The sequence below is a fragment of the Xiphophorus hellerii genome, chromosome 22 (assembly GCF_003331165.1).
Source record: "Xiphophorus hellerii strain 12219 chromosome 22, Xiphophorus_hellerii-4.1, whole genome shotgun sequence".
NCBI classification, from domain to species: Eukaryota; Metazoa; Chordata; class Actinopteri; order Cyprinodontiformes; family Poeciliidae; genus Xiphophorus; species Xiphophorus hellerii.
This window is the reverse complement of record NC_045693.1, coordinates 19,138,070-19,161,463: the sequence shown is the minus strand read 5'-3', so window position 1 is coordinate 19,161,463 and position 23,394 is coordinate 19,138,070. Positions and strand designations below refer to the sequence as shown.

The 23,394-nt window shown below is 36.8% G+C and overlaps 2 protein-coding genes across 3 annotated transcripts; one reads left to right on the top strand and one right to left on the bottom strand.

The window, feature by feature from the left end:
• Positions 1–1,863: 1,863 nt before the first annotated feature.
• On the bottom strand, positions 1,864–8,658 carry eef1akmt2 (EEF1A lysine methyltransferase 2). Its single transcript, XM_032554110.1, has 6 exons — positions 8,515–8,658; positions 8,028–8,093; positions 7,087–7,201; positions 6,264–6,371; positions 3,744–3,960; positions 1,864–2,366 (listed from the first exon to the last, which is right to left on the bottom strand). Exons 1-6 carry the CDS (start codon positions 8,622–8,624, stop codon positions 2,269–2,271), a joined length of 714 nt encoding a protein of 237 aa, XP_032410001.1. The 5' UTR covers positions 8,625–8,658; the 3' UTR covers positions 1,864–2,268.
• Positions 8,659–8,708: 50 nt separating this feature from the next.
• On the top strand, positions 8,709–21,446 carry abraxas2 (abraxas 2, BRISC complex subunit). Of its 2 annotated transcripts, none has more exons than XM_032553774.1 (9): positions 8,709–8,806; positions 10,670–10,760; positions 11,210–11,246; positions 11,613–11,679; positions 11,906–12,096; positions 13,222–13,341; positions 15,778–15,862; positions 15,963–16,080; positions 17,668–21,446. In XM_032553774.1, exons 1-9 carry the CDS (start codon positions 8,735–8,737, stop codon positions 18,240–18,242), a joined length of 1,356 nt encoding a protein of 451 aa, XP_032409665.1. In that variant the 5' UTR covers positions 8,709–8,734; the 3' UTR covers positions 18,243–21,446. The 2 variants fall into 2 exon arrangements, with proteins under 2 accessions (XP_032409665.1, XP_032409664.1); XM_032553773.1 differs by having other exon boundaries at positions 13,219–13,341.
• The last annotated feature ends 1,948 nt before the right edge of the window (positions 21,447–23,394 follow it).

The window sequence follows — 23,394 nt, the reverse complement described above, 5'->3', positions numbered from 1 at the left end:
GGGTGCTATTTAGATGTATGTCACAATTAATTTCTTCACATTTAATGTGTAAAAACAGAAAAAAAACCTAATAAAATCATTTTAGAGTAGCATTAAAAGGAGCCTAGGTAAATCCAGTGGCGTATGCACCACACATTGAGAACCACTGAATCCTGCGCAGTCATTACTCAAAAAGGCAGAGTGTGAATGTTTCTCACTGTCAGACAGACATCCACATCCTGCTATGGAAAAGTTCACCGCTACATGCTGGAGCAATTCACTTCAATCCACAAAAATCCTGTTAGGAGACCTTCAAACGTGTTTCCAGGGAGATGAGGTGAAAAATATAAATATTTGCAGGATCACGCTTGAGAAGTTGAAATGAAAGCACAGAATGTTGCTGGCAAGTCCTCCAGTGGGTTGTGACATCAAGTCCAAAAACTTTCTTTTGTAAGGTCATGAGTGGAATAAAAGTGAAACTTCAAAACGTTGACATGAAACATGTTTAGGGTGGTAAATGGTCTGTTAAAGTTTGATTTACCTCTTTTAACCTAATAATAAACTTTTAAAAGAAGCAGTCATTAGCCTAATCTTAATAAAACTGTAAGAATAATGTATTTTAAAAAATGGCATATTAACACAAGCAATAATTCTTTCAGTTTGTCCACTTTCACATAAATTACATTAGTCTTATTGTACTGCTATTACTGATTAAAGCTACCAATTAGGCTTCCCCACAAAATCTATCAAACCCATGAAACCTGTCAGTCAGCTTTTCTATTTATTTTGTAATGGTGTTGTAAATCTTTATTTGTTTTAGATCAAACGTCCCCACTCAATTGACAAGTCCATTACTCTCTTGACTTTGGTGGCAACCTATTCAAGATCTTTTGATTTTTTTAATAAATTTTTTTTATTATTATTTTATTGCAGTTGAAGTTTTATAGTCAATTATTGTCATCATCATGGTTTGTTTCAGCTTTGTCACCCAAATCAACATCCATTATAACTTTAGGCTCATCATTATAAGTGGGTCAGTCAGTAAGACTGAACCATTTACAATTCACAAGCAACCTGAGTGCTTCAGAATCTGTTAAAAATGACCACAAGTTACTCAACGTTTAGTAAAACCTCTTGTGATGTCATGAGCTCCTGCTGTCGAACTTGTTTACTTCACAGTACACCAGTACACAGTCAATGGAGAAAGAAAAATAAGATTTAAAAAAACCTCCAGAAGTACTGTTTTAGAGAGAAAACTAGAATTGTATCCAAGAGTGTGAACCTGGCAGGTTACATTGCATTATAAAATTAAGACTTTGTGACACTCTAGCACGAGTCTGAAATAATCTGCTGCCTAATGTGACGCCTTTAATGTATTGAGCCGGCATAAGGAACTGAGCAGAAACTCCTCAAAGGACGTTTCACTTCATGGGAAAATCTCAATGTCGTAAATGTGGGCATAACATGCGTTATCCAGGCAGGATATCCACAGTCTTGTAAAATTCCAGGCAGTAATTCTTGTAAATCTCGGATGTGTTTACCCAACAAGAGTGTCTCAACGCAGACGGCTCCCATCGGGCCACTTGCCTGTGCAGCTCGCAATTAGTATCCAGAGCTTGGCAGATATTAATGACGCCATTGAGAAAGGAAGAGGGCAGACAAGCACCTCTCCCACAGAAGTCACGGCCTCCTGTTTATTCATTGTGTCAGAGGTTCTTAATCATCATCCTCGGGACCCCCAGTGCTGCTGGTTTCCATTTTAACAAATTAGATTGGGCCTATTCTCTGCATGGTTGGAAAGACAAATTTAATTTACAACCTAGCGAGAGAGAACACTGGCTTCCTGTGTGTTGGGACTCTCAAAGAAATCATTACAAAGAAATGTCAGGGATTACAATTTGATTTATGGAATGAGGAAAAATATAAAAATATTCAGCAAAATATGAATGGACGGCTTAGGACTCCCTGCAGGTACAAACTAAATCCAGACTTCTGTTTAATTAAAAATGAGTCACGATAACTGAAAGTGTTAGCATTGTTTTTAAAATCAAACTAAGTACAATACAACAATCAAACGGAAAGATTATTCAAATATCTAAGTGAACTGAAACAACAAAAACTCAATTTAATATAAAGAAAAAAAATCCCAGTCAGCTACTGAGGATTTGCTTTATTGCAATACACTATAGTTATGACTTGTACAAAAGATCAAGCTAAAATATCTGGTCTCAAATAGACAAGAAAAAAAGGAAATTTAAAAAAGACAAACATTCACATGAGAAACTTCAATCAATGCACTCTCTTGAAGATTAGTGCTGCCACACTGTTGCCAGTTTTTCCTCCAAACTGGAAGCTGGGAGTAGGCAACTCCTGTACAAATTCAAACCCTGTAAAAAAAAAAAAAACACAGAATACTGCCAAGTTAAGAAATGCCCATCAAAACACAAGCAGTCACTCATTTCTTTTGGGCTATAAGTAACTAAAAAGAGGTTAAGCCGGCAGGAAAGTGAGACAACCATCCGTCCACCATCTGTGCTGCTTCCTGGGGTCTACTAAAGGCAAGCTGTCAGTGTGAAAGAGGAGATCTCAAGGCTGTTCGGCCCCCTGCAGGTTCTCCAGAGTGACTGCAGGGAGACGGGTGACAACCAGTGAATGCTTGCCTAAGTTTTAATTGTACAGGCCGTTGTTCCCTGCAGCTTAACAACCTGTCAAGTAATTATTGTGACTTGAGGAACTGTATGTGGTTTTTCTGGACTGAGAGTTAGACAACAAAACAGTTTGAGATGAAGCTGCTGCATGCCAGAGAGACAGCACTGGAAAAAATATGTGCCAGAGACGATCAGCAAAGTTTGGCAGCTCCTTTTCAGCTCAACTAGCATTCGTCTGAATGTGTAGTTTCGTAATATTTTAATCCAATTTTAGCTCTTAAAATAGCGTTTTCCCCAATCTCAGTATTATGAATTTCACATCTACAGCACGATTTCTGCATGTTTCACTAGGTTAAATGTAAATCATTGAAGACCATAATGATTTAAATATGACCTTCATGACTACTTACTAAAAGAGAACTCAATAACCTAACTCGCTTAAAAACTTAACTAACTTTATACACCTTTAAACTTGTCTTGGGTTTTTCGTTTTGGATCCGACGGGCAAGTCAGTTTCCTTTGCATTTAAGTGACCAAACAAACACCTCTTAAAAAGTCAGCTAAGCAACAGCTGTTGCTGACCAAAACATGTTTTAGCAAGCTAACAACTGAAATACAATGTTTTAAAGCCAAACTTTGTCAAACACACATTCTCCTAAAGGATTTGGTAGTCAATAATGAAAGAAGAATTTTCTGATATTCTCTTCTAATTCTACTTCTACTTTCGCAAGAACATTCATTTTGCAGGTTGTGGCAAAAAGCCATAAATTTGTTGTTTCTTAGCCTAAATAATTATTAGTTTTATCACACCACGACTGCCTAATTTAGTATTGATTCAAGGACGGTTGTACACAAATGCATACCACACTTTTCAGACTTTTAATTGTATCAAATCTTAACCAATGTTTAGTTTTTCTCCCACATCACAGTTATGTACCACTACTGTCACATAAAATGCATAATTTCCGACTAAGCCTTTGTGAGGCCCTCCACCTCTGTTTAGATCCATTTTCCAGGATTATACTATGGAATATAAACTTTAAAGTGGAAAATATTCAAACAAACTCGACAACACATGAGCACATTTAACATCTGAAACAATGGATTTCCTCTCACCTTCACAGAATCGCTCCAGCAGCTGCTCTTTTGTCCAGTTACAGGAAGTGATAGCAAAGATGCCGCTGTCCTTAAGAGCATCTTTTAGCGTGTGGACATACAGTTTTTTTCCCTCCTTGTTGTTGTCTGGGTTTAAACTAATTGCATCAAAAGTTCCTTTGTCAATGCAGACATCAAAACCTGCGAGTTCTCCACCGCAGTTCAGGAAATCCGTCTCCTAAAAATAGTGGAAAGGTGAAAATTTGCTGCCGTGTCCACTCCACAGTACGAAATGGAAATAGTCATATTTCTACTACTTCTACACAAGCTTCAGAATCAACAATGGCACTATTGAGAGAGTGAACCCTCTTTGTGGACAGAGCACAAAATACCAGACCTCCAGTGTGAATCCACCAGCCACATACTCAACAGCCAAGTCCCACAAAATACGAGCTTCATGAAGGAATATTAACAGTGGCTACCTGGGCTTAGAAATCTAGAAATATTTTTACAGATGACCAACATATAGGCATGCAGAACTAAAAGATGCTCAAATGTGAACCGAGGGGGACTTGAGATGGTTTTAGAACTATAACTGACCTATAAAAGGCAAACACGCTCTGATTATTTTGGCAACCTCCAACACTGCATAAATGATAGCGATGCCAACATTCCTCTCTCACATGCTCACACCACTGTGCTTCCCCTATCCAGCGGGGGTCAATATTGACTTTTAATGGCAGCCCTCCTAAACAGGCAGAGAGCACACCTTTGTGGGTGTGTTCATGTAGAACAGTGGTGTTGAAAGTCAGTCCCTCCAGGGGCCGGTGTCCTGCATGTTTTAGTTCTTTCCCTGGCTCAACACACCTGAATCAAATTATTGTTCATTAGCAGGAGGCAGTTAGGACCATTTGAATCAGCAGTGTTGGAGCAGTAAAGTCATCTCAAACTAGCTGGACACCCATGATGAAGTTGCAAACGCATGCACATTATGTGAGAGATAACAGTCATTACACATTTTTGGACCACCATGTGTCTATAAGCTGTTTTGATACTGGTTTATGTGGACAACGGTGCCAGTTTGGTTTGAGGTGGGAAGACCTCCATTACCTTCAAGGCTTTTCCTTCCCATCTAACTACCCCACACGGTAAACACAGCAACGGTTTCTCAAACATTGCCTGGCTCAGACTCGCTCTATGCTGAAAGCTGTGCAGTTCTACCTAAATGTATCTATATTAAGTGCATCAAAATAGTATTCATTCCTGTTACTGCCAAAGTTTCAATGAGTTTAAAAGTGTTTTATGTGATATAAAAACACATTCTAAACCTTATATATGAATATATGAGACATGGTTTTAAGTATTTTTTTTACAGTAGATATCTGTACAGATTTTAAGTGGACAACTTGGGTGAAGTGATTCTTTATTTTGCAAAAAAAAAAAAGAAGAAAAAAGTTTCACACAGCCACGCTAATGTTCTGGTAATATACGTCAAATAATTTAATATTGCACCACAATCATCTGTGTATGACTTTTTCATCCAACATCATTTCTCCAGATCATTTTGATTCTCTGGGTGCCACTCTTCTAGGGTGACCAGGCAGATGCTTTTGATCTCAGCTGATGCAGAATCGTTTTACCTCTATTTTTTTTTTAAGCTATCCTTCTAAACCAGAGGTGTCGAGCTCCAGGAGGGCCGCTGTCCTGCAACTTTTAGATGTGCCTTTGCTGCATCACACCTGAATAGAATAATTAGGTCATTAGAAGGACTCTGGAGAACTTATCTACACAATAAGGAGGCAATTAAGCCGTTTGATTCTAGTGTTTTGTACCTGTGGCACAACTAAAAACTGCAGGACAGTGGCCCTTGAGGACTGGAGTTTGACACCCCTGCTCTAAACCTTGTCTAGCTGAGTGGCCCAACCACAGTTCATTTGAAACTTCCTGGCAGACACTTTTGATTCTCAATGTGTTGGTAATTTTTTATGCTGGTGATGCCTAACAACATGTTCACAACCTTTGCAGTTTATTTATTTTTTTTAAATGGTCAAAACATCACTGATTTCCAAAGATAATTTAATAAGCTGAGTCAAGATGATTCTGTGAGTTTGGTTGGCTAACTTCATGTTTTCTGACACAAGAAACAGTACTTTAAGATCACCTGAAAATATCTACAAAACAAACCTGGCATTTATTGTGGATTATGGGTGTGTGGCATTAATAAAGATTTGTTTATATAAACAAAAAATAAGTTATTTTAATTGTATAACTTTCTAAGAATGAAAACAACTATAGAGCAGCTGGTGAAAGGTATATTTTGACGTCCATATTTATTTTTTTTTTCTTTATAAAAATGACTGATAAGAACATTTACTGTACCATAAACATGGAAGCCATTCCTTAATTATAAAGAATTATGAATATGACAGTCCAATTTCACATCTGCTGCACACCAGCTTATATCTTTAGCATCTCAGTGAATGTTTCTTTGCATTTATTTTATGTTCAGAGCTGTTGATTACAGGGCAAACTTCAACCCACCTTTACAGTGACATCAGATAAGCCCTCTGCCTGCAGAACATTTCGGGCCAGTTCTACTGATGCTGAAGAATAATCTATACCGGTAAGGTTTCTGTATCCATGTTTTGCCTGAGAAGAAAAAAAATTAATATAGATTAATATTAGTAAAAGGTTACATACATTTTTGTGAAAGCAGAGGTTGAAGCACTTGTTCTCCTCTTAGTAAAAATTATTTATCAACTACACAGATTGTTGAAATTCCTGAAGAATTTGAAGGGGATTCATTTGTATTGTGCAAAAAATAAGCTTTGCAAAGGGAATCAACAATGTTCTCCCAGACTGAAAACAGGTCCAATAGGACTTGCTGACACATAGCATGTTAGTGGAAAAGTTTGTGATTTTTTTTTGTAGAGTGAACCTTTTTAACCATTTAAAGACTAATTAACAATGTAATTGACAGAAAATAAAGATTTTTTTTTATTTTAAAATTGAATGCTTTTAATAAAATAAACATTGTGTGGTTTTCTGATTTTTGTATCACAATTGACACATTAAGCTTTCACTGTGATGTAATTATCCTAACAGAAAAGCCATATTTTGCCAGTATTACAATATAGCACAATGAAATATATGTAACTTTTTACCATTTTAACACTTTTTTTTCATGCATGTCACATTTTGATGAAAAATTTGTAAAATATATTAGCAACATATTTACATGTCAGAGCATTTTTTTTTTTTAGAAAATCTTCCAACATTTTTAAAAGGTTTATAATCAAAATGATATATTTAACAAAGACATGAAAGACATTTAAATGAAAATTTATTTTCATTTTGCTCACACCAGTTCAACCAAGAAGGCCCCATTTCCCATGCCAATGTCAAGAATGGCAGCATCCTCCGGGATCTTGGCTTTCTGCATCCATCGCAGGACACGATTCATGCTTTCCTCACCAAACCTTAAAGGAAGAAAAAACAATTTCAAGTTGCGGAAATTGCTGGTGAATCTAGTTATGGTGATTTTTTTTTTTGTTGTTGTAAATTTTGAAAACCAAAATCCAAAGAGTGCAAACAGACATGATTGGTTACAATGCTGTTTTGTAAAGGTAAAATTGTAAAAAGAAAAAAAGGGGAAAAAAATAGTGCATGGAAGTTAACCACATCAGTAAATATGATTTCCAGATTCTACCACAATAAAAAGACTGGTACTAAAACTGGATTGCAACGTGACTTGGAAGAAAAACAAAAAAAGATTACAATACAAAAACATTCTTATCCATTGCTGCAATGTGTTTGGTGGAATAATACGATTTAAGTAGCAGTGCATTGATATAAAAATTTGGGTCAATATCAATATTTTTATTGCTGTTAAGGTGAATTATCTTAAAGCTAAACTGTGAATGTTCTGTAACCTCTGCATACTGCCAGGATTCTCTTGCAAAAGAGACTTTTAATCTCAATGGGATTTTCTTGGTAACATAAAGCTTGAATACATAAAAAAATATGGTAAAGCACATCAAAGGAAATGTCTGAAGGTAATTTGACAAGATAACTGAAAAATGTTCAGAAATAATACTGTTTGGTAATACTCTCCTAGAATAGAAAAACGTTTCTTCAGATTTGATGTCAAATAATGAGAAAAATAGAAGTTGACTTTTTTTCCCCCAAAGTAATGGTTTCAACCTAGTCTGGTAAATCTGTTACTATAGTACAAAATAGTTCAGCATTTGAAAAGCTGTTAAGAAAGAGTGATCAGCACAAAAAATACAGAAAACGTCTTCCTACCATATTTCGCCAACGTCTCCAATGTCTTTAAACGACTCTAGCTCTTTTTGGTATGCTTCCTCCCAACTGTAGAATAAGAAAACCATTGAAAACCAGTGTAGCAAATACAACACTCAAGATGGCAAACACTAAAATACTGTTGCCTTATAAAAAAGAAAATGCACAGGGACACGCGCCATAAGCAAGATAATAAGCAGACATAAATAAACTTATTGCAATGGTCTGCATCAAAAGACAGACTTGTTTAGTGACCACATACCGAGCCTATGTGTTTTAGGCTAATAAGCTACAGAAGCTACAGTTCAACTTCATTCTAGGTATTCTAGGTATCATATTTTTTAAAAATGTCGCCCTCTGTGAATCAATGCCATGTCCAAATAGTCTAAGTGACACTTCTTCAAGCTAAAAACATGGAGCTCCCAGCTAACTGACACGCTGAGCCGTCAATATCAAGCTACATGCAAACATTAACACAATGAACTCTTACTATTCTTTGGTTCCGAGTTTTGACGTTTCAAAATCATCATCGGAACATTTATCTTCTTCTGAATCGGAGCAGTTTCCACAACCACGTGAGTCCCGTCTGGCATCTGCCATGCTGCTGCGGGTTCACAGCGGTGGCAGCCTACATTTCCCACAAGAAATTGCGGCAAAGGAGCGCGTCCTTAAACGTAGGGGGCATTGGGATTGATAGGGATGTTTCCATCATGGCGGCATCCATTTCAGGCTACACTTTCAGTTCTGTGTGTTATCACAGCGCTAACAGCAACTCAGATCATGTAAGTTGGCGGAAAATGCTTAGTGCTCACGTACGTCTATGTAGTTCGTTGGTGTGTATTATGGTTTATTGGTAGCTTTAGTTTGTGTTGTTTTCCTGTGTCATCCTGGTTCCGTCTATCTACCGGCTTGTATACTATGGTTAGAGAAACACGAAGACAGGGTTGTCAACCTTCTGAAAATCTAATGTATTACATTATCAGGAAATAATGTGAATTTGTATAATTAAATGTAGGATGCTGTATGCATAAACACCTGTTATACAGTTATAAATACTTCTATATGGAAAGTTAGGTTTTCAGGAAATATCCAGTAGTTAGCTACTTAGCATGATAGCCAAAGTGAACTGACTTCCGTGTATCGGTACAGGTAATATCTGCTCTTAACGTCGGTCTTTGAGCATTAAAATGCTGATTGTTTTTTTTTATAAAGGGGCAACACGGTTAAATGTTAGCCGGAAGGATCGAATAGCTAAAGTTAAAGCTCTTGTTTCCTTATATTTTCTTTAGCATAGCTAAATTAGCTTGTTAGCCAGTTTGCTAATAGCTGTTGCTCAACTTGTTTTTAAATATCATTCTGTTTTCTCTGGTTTTATTGATTTGGGTTGGTGTCTATCAAAAGTCAAGAGTTACACTGCGTGACAAATGGAAGTAAAATAAACTTTTAACATTAAGGATCATGTCAGCTGAGGTAATAAGAGCTGGTGTGTTTACATCTTCGAGATCTTGTGGGCCTTGATAGGAGCTTTGTTCCTGCAAGGCAAGGTACAAGTTTAACTGCATTCCTGGCTAAACATCTGTCAGCTGACATCTCTGTGCAGATAAAGGAATTGTATAGAACTGAGCTAAAGTTCAAGAAGCATTAACACAGTTTAAAAGAGTATAACCTATGGCTTACAAGCTGTGAAAAGTTACTGTAGGTATGTATTAATGTCCCACCTAATGAATTACTGGAATTGTTAGGTCTTAAATTTGATCCGGACCTCTTTTCACTTACAATTCCTTGAAATGTTCATTCCCCTTGGACTCTAAATACTTGAACCTACAAATTTCATCAAGATGTGCTTGACTTTTATGTTATGGATCAACACAAAGTAGTGCATAGTTGTGAATTAAGATGTTTTTGTTTTTTTCAACAACAAAAAAAAGAGAGAAGAAAATAAGTACTTGTGGCATGCATTGGTATGTAGCATCATGAGTCAGTACTTTGCAAAGCTGCCTATGTTGTGTTGTCATTAAAGCAGTGGTATGTCTGTGGTAGTTTTGCATTTCCAGAGCCGTACATTATTTCCTCTTGTTTGTAAAATAGCTCAAACTTTGTCAGGTTAGATGGAGAGCTTTGGTTAACACTGATTATCATAATTATTGTGATTAGATGCAATGTTATGTAATCAGTATTTCTGTGCGCTATTAAAGTGCAGGCTGTACTAAGCAAGCTTTAGGGTATTTTTTGACTTAAGGTGGACCACTACCTTTTTTTGCACCTTTGATGTTTGGTCATCATTGCCACATATTTTAGCTCTTCTGTGTATTTAGGTCAAACCAAAAGTCTGCTTACGGCTGTGGTTTGACATTTGGCTTTGACATAATTTGTTTTTGTCTTTTTTTTTTTTTCAAAACAATCTTACTGGTAAATGCCTCCAGATGAGCAGCTGGGGGCATTTTCCCCTCTGCTTAAACAATAGACACACGAATGACGGTAAACGTGTATAGATTTCCAAAAAGAGTCTAGTTTAAAGGCAACATGAATCATGATAATACAGTTTGTATTTATGCTTGTTTTGAAACAAATGTTTATCAAGTGGTTTTGTGAATTCAATAATTATGCCTCCACTTTGGGTTGTGAAAATGTATTTTGTTCTGCAGGAGGGCTTCCTATTAGGAGATGTAAGGCAGGAAGAGACTGTCAGCATCAGTGATGCACAGATTAGCAGTTCGGAGCTGCTGCAGGTAGTAGGTAAGCAGCTTAATAATATGGATGTCAACTTGTGCATGTAAAACCGTATCTAGTATCTTGGTGATACTAAATACGGTATATGTTGCGAGTCAACATACCACAGTTGCATGGTCAACCTTTTGCATATATTTCTAGAATTTAATTTGACATAAGCAAGGGTACCAGGGTGAATGAGGTATTTAATCATGAATTTTTCCCCTTTACCCACATTTCAGCATCGTTTCTGAAGTTCCACATATTTGCTTAATCAAGCCATTCTTTAAAGATACGATGTTACTATTTTATTATTATTTTTGTTTGCCACCATATAAAGTGAAGTGATGGCTTTAAAAACTTTAGTCTATTTGCTGTGTTTTTCCACACTTATTCTTGCATTTGGATAATGCTGTAAAACGTATAGATATGATTACTTGTAACTAAAACAGATATTGTTGTTCTTTCCCTTGCAGAAATTCATAATCATGACCCATGTGCACATTTATTTAGGTAAGCAATAGCTTTCTTTTTTTTTTACGCTTAAACTTCTTTTGTTAATATTATGTTTCTGTCTGATAATCTGCAGATTTAGCTTTTGATAATGGGCTGCAGGATGTTTGGCTTTATTACTTAAAGAAAACCAGTTTTTGTGCATGTAAAACCGTATCTAGTATCTTGGTGGGTGGATATCTGCTGAAACAACTCAATGCCGTTTTATGTCTTTGTCACCTTGTGATTGACAGTGGACAGTAGATGGCTCCCTCTGACAAGACTAGATTTCATTGCAGGCCTGTCAGAAGAAGAGTATGAATCTGATAAATGAATTTGAACTGACTCCCCCCTCCCCCCCCCCCCCCCCCCCCCCCCTCTTCTCAGCTTTTACGACTACGCAGGTACAGTCAGTGAGGAAAATCTCAACAGCATTCTTAAAGATAGGCGAAAAGTGAGTCATTTCTTTGTTTACATTCAGATATTGTTCTCGCCTTAATGGAAAAACAAAAGAAATCAGTTCAGTTTTTTTTTTTTTTTACTTGTTTTTATATTTTATGTATATTTTTACATATTCACATTAACTACAAACAGGGATTTTGACATTTCTCTGTATGATATTTTAAGCATCTGAATGAAATCCAATTGTTTTTCAAACAAACGTATCTTTGATTGTGTAGAATGTCATCGGTTGGTATCGATTCCGGAGAAACACGCAGCAGCAGATGTCGTTCAGGGAGCAGATCATCCACAAACAACTCACTCAGCTGCTCGGTGTGCCCGACCTCGTCTTCCTTCTTTTTAGCTTCATCTCTACAGCCAACAGCTCCACGCACGCACTGGAGTATGTGCTCTTCAGGCCGAACCGAAGGTGCCACAGAATCACATTATCTCTTCAGAATGTTGTCTGATCATCTGATTCTTTAGCCGCAGTTCATTTCTAGTGAATTAGTTTTGTCTTTTTGCAGATGTCTTTTGTTTAAAGTATTATATTTCTTTAAACTTAAACTACACCTCTTTCGATATCATCCTGTACTACTGGAGTACTTGGCGACACAGACGAATATATTGGCTCTTGTGGAAAATAAATGTTACATGCCTTAAAATAACTTCACCTTTTTTTGTGGTAGCATATTTTAAACAGAAAAGATTAGGGGGAAAATCCAGCCTTTCTTTGGAGGATATTTATTAATGGGCTGGGGTCCAGTGGTGAGAAAAAATAGGTAACTAATTACCAATTAGTAATCCATGACTTTCTGTTTCTATGAGATGTATGCTTATATTCTTTTTAGCCTCTGATGGCTAGGCTGTAGCAAAGCCATCATTATCTTAGAATGTAAAAAAGAAACAAAAAAGAAACGTATAGAATGACAAGTTAGGGTCAATGAGTCATCTTAACAAACATTAAATATTATACGCATCCCAACTGGTTATAACTGAGGTATGTAAGGCCAAAGCTACTCCACCTGAAGCAAACCTAGAAAGTGTGTTACCTATTTTGCTTTGTTCAACCTTTAGTGAACTAGTAGTATAATGCTACAAGTAATAATGCCTTATCAATACTAATGGCTTTAGCTGTATGCATGATAATATTATACTACCTGTATTAGTTGTTTACACTGGAAACATAGGAAAAAGAATCATTAAATAGGTCGGGGTGAAGGTGTTGGAAAAATAAAAGCTGGAATGTTCGCAGATAAAATTCTAAGTTTAGTGTCAATTTTGTTGCAAACAGCTTCACAGCTCTATTAACAATCCACCAATTTGACTCATTCGTGTTCTAATTTTAGACACCGATCTTAAGGTTCTGAGTTTTTTTTTTTTTTTTAAAGCATAAACACAAAACCTTCACCTGAATAGTAAAATTTGTGTGATGTATTGCAAAGTTGTTATTTCGGTTGTAAAAAAAAAATAAATATATATATATATACATGCCATGGTTTGAAAGGCTGTTTTTTTTTTTTATGGAGACTAACTGGTCATTTCTTCTCAGTAGGTACAACCAGAGGATTATTCTCACGATCCCGAATCTCGGCAACACAAGCCAGCAGGAATACAAACTCTCCTCAGTACCCAACACCTCACTCAACTATGCCAAGGTCATCAAAGAGCACGGGTAAGTCTCAGGCTCCTATTTCTGTGCTACTTCTGAGCCACTGCTAACAAAGTTCAGTTAGTCACTCTTATCTCCTGATATATATCAAAGTGCCGCAGCCATCTGCACCTGATGTTCACTTTGGCTACAGACTGTGTGCAACAGTGATCAGAAAGAGCTTCAAAACATGTCACTCCATGATGTTGCAGTGTTGTTGTTTTATATATATATATGTATATATTGCGGCTTAAAATTCAAAATTTTTGCGTCATCTTTTACCAAAAGATTGTTGTCAAATTTGCAAGCCTTATTTTTGCTATAACATGGTTTCACAAAAAAAGTCGCAATTCCTGCACGCAATTTTACCAAAAGAAGACAGGATTTTAACATAGTTATTATTTAAAGTGCAAATAACATTTCAAGTACCTTCTTCGTGTACTGAGGAGTTATCAAAGTTTCAAAATAAGAATTTTGTATAGGCCATTCAAGTTAACAGAAACAGTATACACAGTGTAAGCAGATCTTGCACAACAGATTTAAAATGTTTTTTGAAATAAATCAAAAGAGGGAAATATTTAATTAACTTAACTAAAGTTGTTTAATAATTTACAAATTGTATTTATGTGCAACGTTTGAGCTATATGCATGAGTTTCTGCCTTTTCACTATTTTTGATAGCTTTCTTACCCATGAAATATTACCATTTAGCGTCACACATGCTTTCATCCTGCAGGTTTGGTTTTGAAAGGATATTATGAAAATAAAGGTTAAATTAGAAGGGGCCTAAAGGATTTAGTCGAAATTCAGCCGTCTGCAGTGATTGGTCAGAAAAATACAGACAACTTTAAGGTGATTGGTTTGATTTCTGAAAAAGTTGCAGTGACTGGTGAAAATTCCAAGTCTATTCAAAATTTGCAAATAAGTGAATTTGCATTATTCTTTGCAATTGCAACATTGCAACTTTGTGGAGGGATTGAGAAATACTTCTCTGGTGAACACAGAAAATACTCAGTTCTTTTGATAGTTTTAATGTAGGGGCTGCAACTCACAAATTAAGAAAAATAATTAAGTAAAACTCAAGTAAGAGAGCACATTTATAACAGCATTAATGACTATTTATATATTAGCAATGAACGTTTTTGCGTACATTTTTTTTATGTGTTTGAGCCACCAAAATATTAGTAGATTGTGATGGATTCTTCGTACTGATGTTTCTCAAAGGAGATAACTTTCTAGAGATCCAACAACAGAACCAACGGAATTTGTTTTTACTTGAGTACACAAAAAAACCTGCACGTGACATTTTCTAATGTCTTCAGTCAATCCCAAAATTAATTTAAAGTATAATTTGAACATTTCTTCTGACTGGAAGGAAGCAATATTTGCGTTTCTGGGTAGCAGGGAAGCCAAGCCAGAGTTCTGACTTGATACTACATGTCTGTAGAGAGCTAAAGATTAGCAGTCATGCTAATATCTGGTCAACAAGGGTTTGACGGCTGTAATGCTAAAAAATAAATTTTTTCAATTGATTATTGAGAAGAGGATAATTTACTTTGAACTTGTCATATTTTTTAATTAAATCTGAATTAAAAAAACAAAAGGAAAAATAGTTTTCTCTCAAATTATGTGACTTGAACATTGTGTTATTAATCTCTTGGCAGATGTCTGTGTAAAACGATAACTTTAAATCTTAACTTGCCAGCTGTATTAATGAATTTGGTGGCAACTGTACAACGGCTGATAAGGGTGTAGGAGGGCAACTGCTCCACCTTTTGCAGTGGAATACCCTTCGCTCTAGACATCAACATAAAATGACTTGCAGCAGCTGTTAATATTAGCACAATAAAACAAAATGAAGGTAGTCTGATCCTGGGAACAGCTGCATCCCTTTGTAAAAGCCATCTTCCATGTGTTCAGCTGAGAGAGGGAGAGAGAGAGAGATGAGCGGCTTTCAGCCTACAGCTATTCAAAGTTATGTAACTGGGGTGGACAGAAATACTGACTGGCATCAATATTTATGTAAATTATTATTTAAACTGCTACACTATTTTAGCTTTGGTATCTGACTGCTAGCTTTTTTTTCTAGGTAGCCCTAATTTGAATGCACTTGTCTAGCTTTTCTTTCAACATTATAGATTGTGTAGGACTGATGGCTGAGCCCAGGGGAAGGCTGGTATGCGACAGCCAGCACATGCGTTGGCTTGTGTCTTTGTGTCTAAACTTAGATTCACTGTTTCTACTGCAGATCAGCTTCGACCAGACTGCTTAGATTTAGTCAGGCCTTCCTGTCCAAATGTCCTCTCTCAACATGCAAAGGAAATCTTTTGCAGTATTGACATTTTAATGTCTTAGACGTGGCTTTGGTTGATGATCTTTTTTTTTTTTAATGAAGTCCGCACTTTGCAATCATTGTATCAGCAAAAACAAAATCAAGATTTGATTTTTAATATTTCCTCAGCGCCGAGTTCTTCGACAAAGATGGTGTAATGAAGGATATCCGAACAATATTCCAAGTCTACAGTGCCCTACAAGACAAAGTGCAGGTGAGTTTCTTTGTAAAATCCATTGAGGATTTTGCTTAATCCTCAATGTAAAACAGTTCAGGCAGTAAATATGCTTTTCACTTTCTTCTCTTATCCTCAGGCTGTTTGTGGAGAGGTGGAGCAAAGTGAACGTGTTAGAGAAAAACTTCAAGACGAGGTGAACAAACTCAAACAACAGATCGCTCTCAGGAAACGCTTAGCTGCAGAAGAGGAAAGAAGTACGTATCCACTTTGGGCTCTAAAGTCAAGATGTAGGACAAAATGATACTCCTAATGTTCCAATAGATTAAATGTTGTGCCTTGCAAAAGTTTTTATACCCATAGATGGATAAATCGCTAGATATCGTCCACCTAAACTAACAAGTTTCTGTCACACAAGTTTCTGTCATAGGTTTGATCATGCGGCCCATTGTAACTCTAGTAGTACTGAAGAGATTGACGGATTCAGAGGGAAATCTCCATAAACCTGGCTAATAAGCTGGATTGCAGAAAGAATAGAGCCTGTTGAAAGAAAGTCATAAGAAGTATTATTTCACACGAGCCATGAAAGAATGCTACGAACATTTAGAAAGTGGTCAGGGGCCTCATGCATAAAGCGTGCGTGCGCACAAAAAATGTGGGGCGCCATATTTTACGCACAAGTCGGTATGTATAAAAATTAACTTTGGGTCAAAGTTTGTGTAAATATACGCACACTTTTTCGCTGGCGTGAAAATGCGGCAGCCACGCAGACTTTCTCTGTGGACAATATCAAACTACAAAGCGTCAAAACTCAGCTAAATACACTGAAGTCTGACTACATTCGGTGTTATTTAGGCCAAGAAGCATCAAACCTGATGTTTTTCATGATTTTAATATTTTATTGTTTAAACGTAAACAATGAAACTGAGCCGCATTTATCCTCAGATAATAAGCTAACACACACACAAAATAAAGAAAATAAAAGTATGTGAAAACCTCGCTCGAGTGTAAATGGTACTTTTTCTCAGTTTTTGTCTCATAAAGATGTAATGCATTGGTCCATGCGCCGAAACGCACTTTTCTAAATTTTTCGGTACGCCAAGTTTTAGTGTGAAAACTGCGCACTCTTTTATGCATGAGGCCCCTGGTCATATGTGACCAAAGTAAAACTTTCTGGCCTGCTAGCCAAACATTGCATTTCTAAAAACACTACATCATCATTAATGTACAATCACACATGGTGGTGGCAGTGTCATTCTGTGGGAGTGGTCTTCACTAACAGGGACAGGGTTGTGAGAGTTGATGAGAAGATGTCAGTGCTGATAGAAAACATACTGGAGGCTGTACAAGACGGAAGTGTTAAAAGTTTGTTGTCTTTGAGAGGGTTTACTTGCATTATTCTGCCATTACCATTATACTACCTTAAAATGTTCTCAAAGCAGCAATGTTATTGTTTACCTTAATAACGTCTGGGATAATTTATCGTCCATCAAAATTTGTTACTGTTGCATGCCTGTACATGTGTCATAATGGCCTAGTCAAAGTTCAGACCTAATCCATTTTGCTTGAAACTCAAACCTAACAGATGCTCTCCATCCTGTCTGACAGAGCAAACAGGAATGGGCAAAAACTTTCCTTTCATTTCATTAAGAAGCATTTCCTTTTGTTGGTTTGAGGGTCTGAAAACTTTTGCAGGGCACAATATCTGCTAGATCAAATGTTATAGTTTCATTTTCTCTAACACCACTCTAAATGCTTCACCAGTGGATGATTTGTTTTAATGCGTTTCTCCCTCCTAAATGAAAACTTTGAACAACTTTATCTCCTGTCTGTTTGTTGTAAAGGGCTCCGTGAGGACTCCCGCTCCCCGCCTGAAGAGAACACGGAACCCTGCGAGGCGTCCTCCATTCTTTCCAGAATAGCTTTTGACGCACCCTCGGCCCCGGAGCGACCCAGTACCTCACCAAACCCCCCATCATACACTGACCTCTTATCCCAAGACGACAATCTGCTCTCCTCCTCTTCCCCGCCGACCAGGGCTGCTCTGTTGCCTCGGCCCCAAGCTGTGGGCTCACCGGGTCACCCATCCCCAGCCCCCGTCCAGACAGACCTGGGACTCGGTCTCAGGCAAGGCATGGGCCTCGGTGCCAGTTTAAGTCCTGTTGGCACTCCCAGCACCCCGTACCTCGGCAACGGCGATGGATCAAGCTCTGATTCTTTAGATAGACAAGCTGCTGGGCAAGAGGACGACGATGACGAGGAGGAGGATGAAGATGACGCAGACGAGGACAGTAGTGAATACGAGAACTTAGTGAGCGAAGGGTCTCATTTGCCTCTGGTCTCAGCCAGCGTTTTAGCTCAAGGCCGACCGGCTGCCCTCGGCCCCGATGGCGACGCCCGCGACTCACAAATGACATAGAAACACGCTACGGGAGAGGGACACGAGTCAGCGACACGCCTGTTAACGGTGGGAATCTGAAGCAATCAAAGATGAGCAAATGTAGACAAAAGGAAGTGCCAGTCCTGAAAGAGAAAGGCATACACACATGGTTTCCCACTGGGTAGTTTGTCATATTTTAGGGGAAATCTTGCAAGGCTTTGCAGATATGTCTCACTGGTGTAAAACTTGTCTGTTTTTTTTTGTTTTGTTTTGTTTTTTTTATAGATATATATATATTCTTGAGGCCATTCAAGGTACTTAAATGTGGACCTGTCTGATTTCTGAGTCAGATGTGGATTCAACAAAGCAATTTCTGCCAGCTGGTTGGCTAACTTGCTTGTGATAAAACAGCTATACACTCTCTCTACGTTTGTTTTTCTGCATTCTTTGTGTCACGTTTGCATCAAAGGCTGAAGCGTCGTTTTTTTGCATTACTTCTTGCACAATTTATTTTTTTATTCCTTTTTTTTCTTTTTGATCAATCCCTTTAAGAAAGTAAAGGGACATGTTCTGCTGCCTTTAAACAATATTAAACAAAGGCAAATGATTACTGACTTATTTGACTCTGTTCTACAGCGTCCGATGATTAAAGCAAATGGTTGCCTGTTTAAACGATTAATAGATTTCAAGTCAACTTTACTCTGCCACTTCCATAATAGGTGCTTTATATTCATTATATGTATTGTCACATTAACAATTTCTCTACTTTGAGTGAGAATATTAGTGACTTGTCTCTAGGATTACGTTCATGTGTTTTGCTGCACTTAAATCTTAAGATTCCTTTTTATTTTTGCTTTACCAATGCTGATATATTGTGTCCTTTTTGACAGTTTCAGCTTTTTTTTCTTCTCTGTCTTTGTTTTGCATTGTACAGGGTTCACGGGGCAAACACAGTGTACTGTAGCTTTACTAACAAAATGCTTAAAGTTCCCTTTGCTGCTGCAACACAGAGAGATAGCCACTAGTAAAAGTTGCTTCTATCTGTTTGTTTTCATATAAAAACTTGGCTGCTACCTTCATTTTTACCATTCTGGTTGTCTCAATACTACTGACCGTGCTCATATAACCACTTCCAACGCGCTTTATTACTGGCACGTCTCTGTGAAAGCTGTAATGAAAGGCCTCTGGAGTGTGTTGATTTTGACAGTGGAAATGAATCTCTTTGCCTTCTTGTCTTTGCTTAGTTAACAGCAGCGCTAACGCATTCTCATCTGCTTGGGCCGACGTTGCGTGTGTGGACCTAGATAATGTGATTTTATTATTTTTTTTTTTTCATAAAATATCTTGACCCTGCTTTAGTATACAGTGCCTTCCACTCTGGGCAGTCTGTGTCTGTGCTCAGAATCAAGATTTTAGTAGAGCAGTGAAAGTAGATAAACATCTTCTGTCTTTTCCATTATCAGCTTTCAGAGGGTTTTTTTGGTTTTTTTTTTTTTAACTTTAAGGTACTGCAACTATTTCTTCACTGCCTAAATATTTTCCATGTAATAGGCATGGGCCAGTTTAATTTCAATAAAAAAAATATTATGGTATCCATTTATTTCAACAAAGATTTAAAACAAATAATCTAAATCAATTCATTAAAAAAGCAAAGGCAATAATTTTTACTGCTACTGAAATAATCTTCCTATGTTGACTATTACAGGTATAATAACACTTTCTGAAACCTTTATTTTAATTTGGTACATGGACTTCTATGCTACTCCTTTTGTGACAGTGCCATGATTTATGCGTTTGTGCTGTGTGTGCTTTTCGTAATGGAGACTGGTTACAAATAGCTTAATTTTGTTTGGCAAGGGAAAAGTGCTGTAGTTTCTTTCAGGAAGCTGGCTGGCAATGCACAGTAAAAGAGGAGAATGTCACCCTGAGCCCTTCTGTGCTCTGCACAGCAAAGCTTTAAGAGTTTAGTTCATTAGGTCAGTAATTCTCAAAGTATGATAACCTTGAGTAAAGAGCTGTTTCCAAAATGTGACTTTATGAAAACTGGAAATATGAACAGATTGGAGGTTATTCTTGGAGCTATGAGGTCTCTGAAAACTGCCATTTTCTTTCGCATAGTATTGAAAAGATTAAACTGGAAAATGTTGTAGAATACAATTAATATATAGGTAAATGGCCCATGCCTATTGTCTACCGGCATCTCGAGTTTATTTGTCTTGCCGTCTGGAATAACTTCTGTATCTTAAAAGTTGCAATGTTGGTTTGGCTGCCTAATTGCTTGAAACTGGAAATGCAGCCAATGCCAATGAACTGGGAAGCCTTCAAGAAAAAGTTGATGACTGACATTTAGATCAATGCGTTTGGAGTTGGCGCCCACAGGAGCGGTGGATAACTGGGTTGTGGAAAAACCTTTTGCATGAACCGGTGACTTCTAGACACTGTTAAATTTAGCATGGACATAGCTTGCACTGCACCGGATATATTTTGTGGCGGGGAGAGGTTTTGTCTTGTGAACAAGCTTGGCTTTATTTAGACACTTGGTTTGTATGTCATTTTTTTCTTGTGTGTTTTTTGTTTTATTTTGTTTTCCCTTGCCCTGATGTGTAATGCCAATGCATCACTGACCAGGAACTGGCACTCAAAATGACCTAGAGTAACAATTGTGCAAAGAAAAATGGAATGACTTAAATGAGCTTTTGAGGAGTGCAATTTCCTTGGAAACCTGAATTAAGGAAATAAATAATGAATGTATATTAGACAGTAGTGGATAACATATAAACAGCACTTACTGTACTGTATAAGCTTGTCTCAGATGAGTGATGTGAAGGTATAGAGCAGCATTTCTCAGAGATTGTCCTCTTATAATCTTTGTTCTTCACACCTTCTGATAAATGTTTTGTGGGCGTTGGCCCGGGTGAAAACTTTGCAGCTCCTCGGTGCAGAAGATTGACCATATGTGAGAATCTACACTGTTTAGATCGATATGTTTTCAAGTTGCAGCATAATCCAAATGTATACTCACGTACTCTCACTGTACGAGGTGACCTTTTGCTTCCTCTGTGGAGAGGACCGTAACATAATCACCTCACCTTAAAGCACAAAGTTCAGTGCACACACCTTAGATCTTCTGGAATTTTATCTGGATTTGTGTATATGATGAAAGTTGACCAAGGACTTGTTTGGTTAAGCACAGAGAACGAGGTGGATAAACCGAGGGATAATAAATGAGACGTTCATATGTGATCTAATGCTCCTCTGTTTTCTTATGTAAGTAGGCTACAAGTTAACCTGCTTGTAGGTTAACTTATATTTTGCTCATAAAATAGATGGTATCACAGTTATTTTGATCTTATCTGCAAAATGCAGTTAAAATATTTAAATGATTAGTTATAAAGATTAGAATTATTAAAAAGAATAAAACATCTTCAAAATATATAAAAAATTAAATGTAAATTTTAATTAAAATTTGAAGTCACTTGGATTTTGTATTCAATAATTTCATGGTTTCTTTGCATCATGTAGTTCACCATGAAATAATTAAAATTGTCTTTGTGGCTCATGTAAAACTTTTTAGCACCTCATTGACCTACCTTAAAGTTTAGATCAGTTGTTTTGACGACAGCTGTGTTAGTTTACTAAATAGGATATTTACTAAGCTTTATAATTATTTTATTAATATTAAAATGTATTATTATTTTTGTTGAATCATAGTGTTTTTGAACTGCCATACAATTTCAGTTCAGCTTTGGTAATTGAAAAGTGAAAAGACAGGCTGTGTTACAGATGGAAAAACAGACCTCACTCATGAACAATTGCCTTCAAAGGAAGTAGTGCAAATCAAAAGCTTATTTGTACAGTGTGATAAATGTAACTCCCCTTAGAAAAATCCTAAAGATAACACAGGCTTGTGAGAGTTTTACAGTTAGTAAAGAAGAAGTGTTAGTTCCACCTTCTGACTTTGATGGATAAGGCTGATGGGTAAAATATTTTTATGATGTGTGGAAATAAATAGCCATTAAATAATTAAATGCATAGTGAAATAATTATATGTATATTATATCTAAAACTGTTTTAGTGGATGGTGTGTTTCAATTTTATTAAATAATGACTTAGTATTTTTTTTTTTTTTTAATTGTGACACTACAATACTATTAGGCTACTGAAAAAGGCTAAAAGACTGTTTTGTTTTGTTTTTTCTTTGTTTTAAAAGGGCAGTATTGCATAAAAGTGACTTGTTTGAGCTTTACATAATGTTATTCCCTCATCAAAAACATACCTGGAGTGTTGCCGTGATTATTTCACGCATGTTTGAGAAATACTTTAATCTGCTGTGGCAGCAATTCAACTGTGCAAACACCTGGGTGGATCGAGCACCGCCTTCGAGCTCCTCCTCAGAGATGCAGTTTCCAAGCAAGCGAGTTTCTGCCTCACAGAGCACCCTTCACCCACAACTACCCCACTCAGCTCCTTAAGACTAGCGGCAGGTAAAAAACATTGTTTGAGGTTTAGTAAAAGAGCAATGTTGTGATGACTTCCTGAAGGCAGAGTTTCAGAAAGAGCAGTTTTTAAAGAGAACGAGGCCCGATTTCAAGGTGGTAAATTACAAAGTCTAGTTTCTTTTAAATCATTTGGCATTTCTATAACAATTGAAGGTAACATCACTTGATTGTGCTATAAATTGGCACTATGTAATACTGGCCCTTTAAAGCGCAGGTATTGATAAAATACAATTAATTGTTGAGTTACTGCAGCATGTGGCCTTAAAATAAGTAGGCACTTGTAAAATAATATTGAAATTTGCAGTGAAATTCTTCTAATTGACTCTTCTAAAATATTTATAGTAACCTACAACCTTTTCTTAATTTTGACTTGGTTGCGTAATCATTTGTTTTCATTGAATTGGGGCACATTTGTCCTTCCATACATTCTTCTTCACATTTTTTGACTTATTATTGTGGTACTTAAGATCAGCATACATTTAATTTAGTGGTGTAAAATATGGGTATTAAAAAAACAACCACAATATATCTATTTTATTCATGTAGACAAATATTCATATGGTCAAATATTGGCTCATTAGACAATAATTAGATGTTTTGTTATAGCACGTTTAGACCTCCATACATTTCTTACTCAAAGTGGTAAAATGACAGTTTCTCATTTGTTTCTGTTTTTTTTAAAGTAACATAAA

What these genes read in the sequence shown, in the direction of transcription:
- eef1akmt2 (XM_032554110.1), bottom strand. Translation starts at nt 8,624, where the DNA reads ATGGCAGATGCCAGACGGGACTCACGTGGTTGTGGAAACTGCTCCGAT. An exon ending in AAACTCGGAACCAAAGAATA is followed by an intron (nt 8,094 to 8,514) that starts GTAAGAGTTCAT and finishes CTTATTCTACAG; the next exon opens with TTGGGAGGAAGCATACCAAA. An exon ending in GCTGGAGCGATTCTGTGAAG is followed by an intron (nt 2,367 to 3,743) that starts GTGAGAGGAAAT and finishes TTTTTTTTACAG; the next exon opens with GGTTTGAATTTGTACAGGAG.
- abraxas2 (XM_032553773.1), top strand. Translation starts at nt 8,735, where the DNA reads ATGGCGGCATCCATTTCAGGCTACACTTTCAGTTCTGTGTGTTATCAC. An exon ending in GGAGCTGCTGCAGGTAGTAG is followed by an intron (nt 10,761 to 11,209) that starts GTAAGCAGCTTA and finishes TTTCCCTTGCAG; the next exon opens with AAATTCATAATCATGACCCA. An exon ending in CTCTTCAGGCCGAACCGAAG is followed by an intron (nt 12,097 to 13,218) that starts GTGCCACAGAAT and finishes ATTTCTTCTCAG; the next exon opens with TAGGTACAACCAGAGGATTA.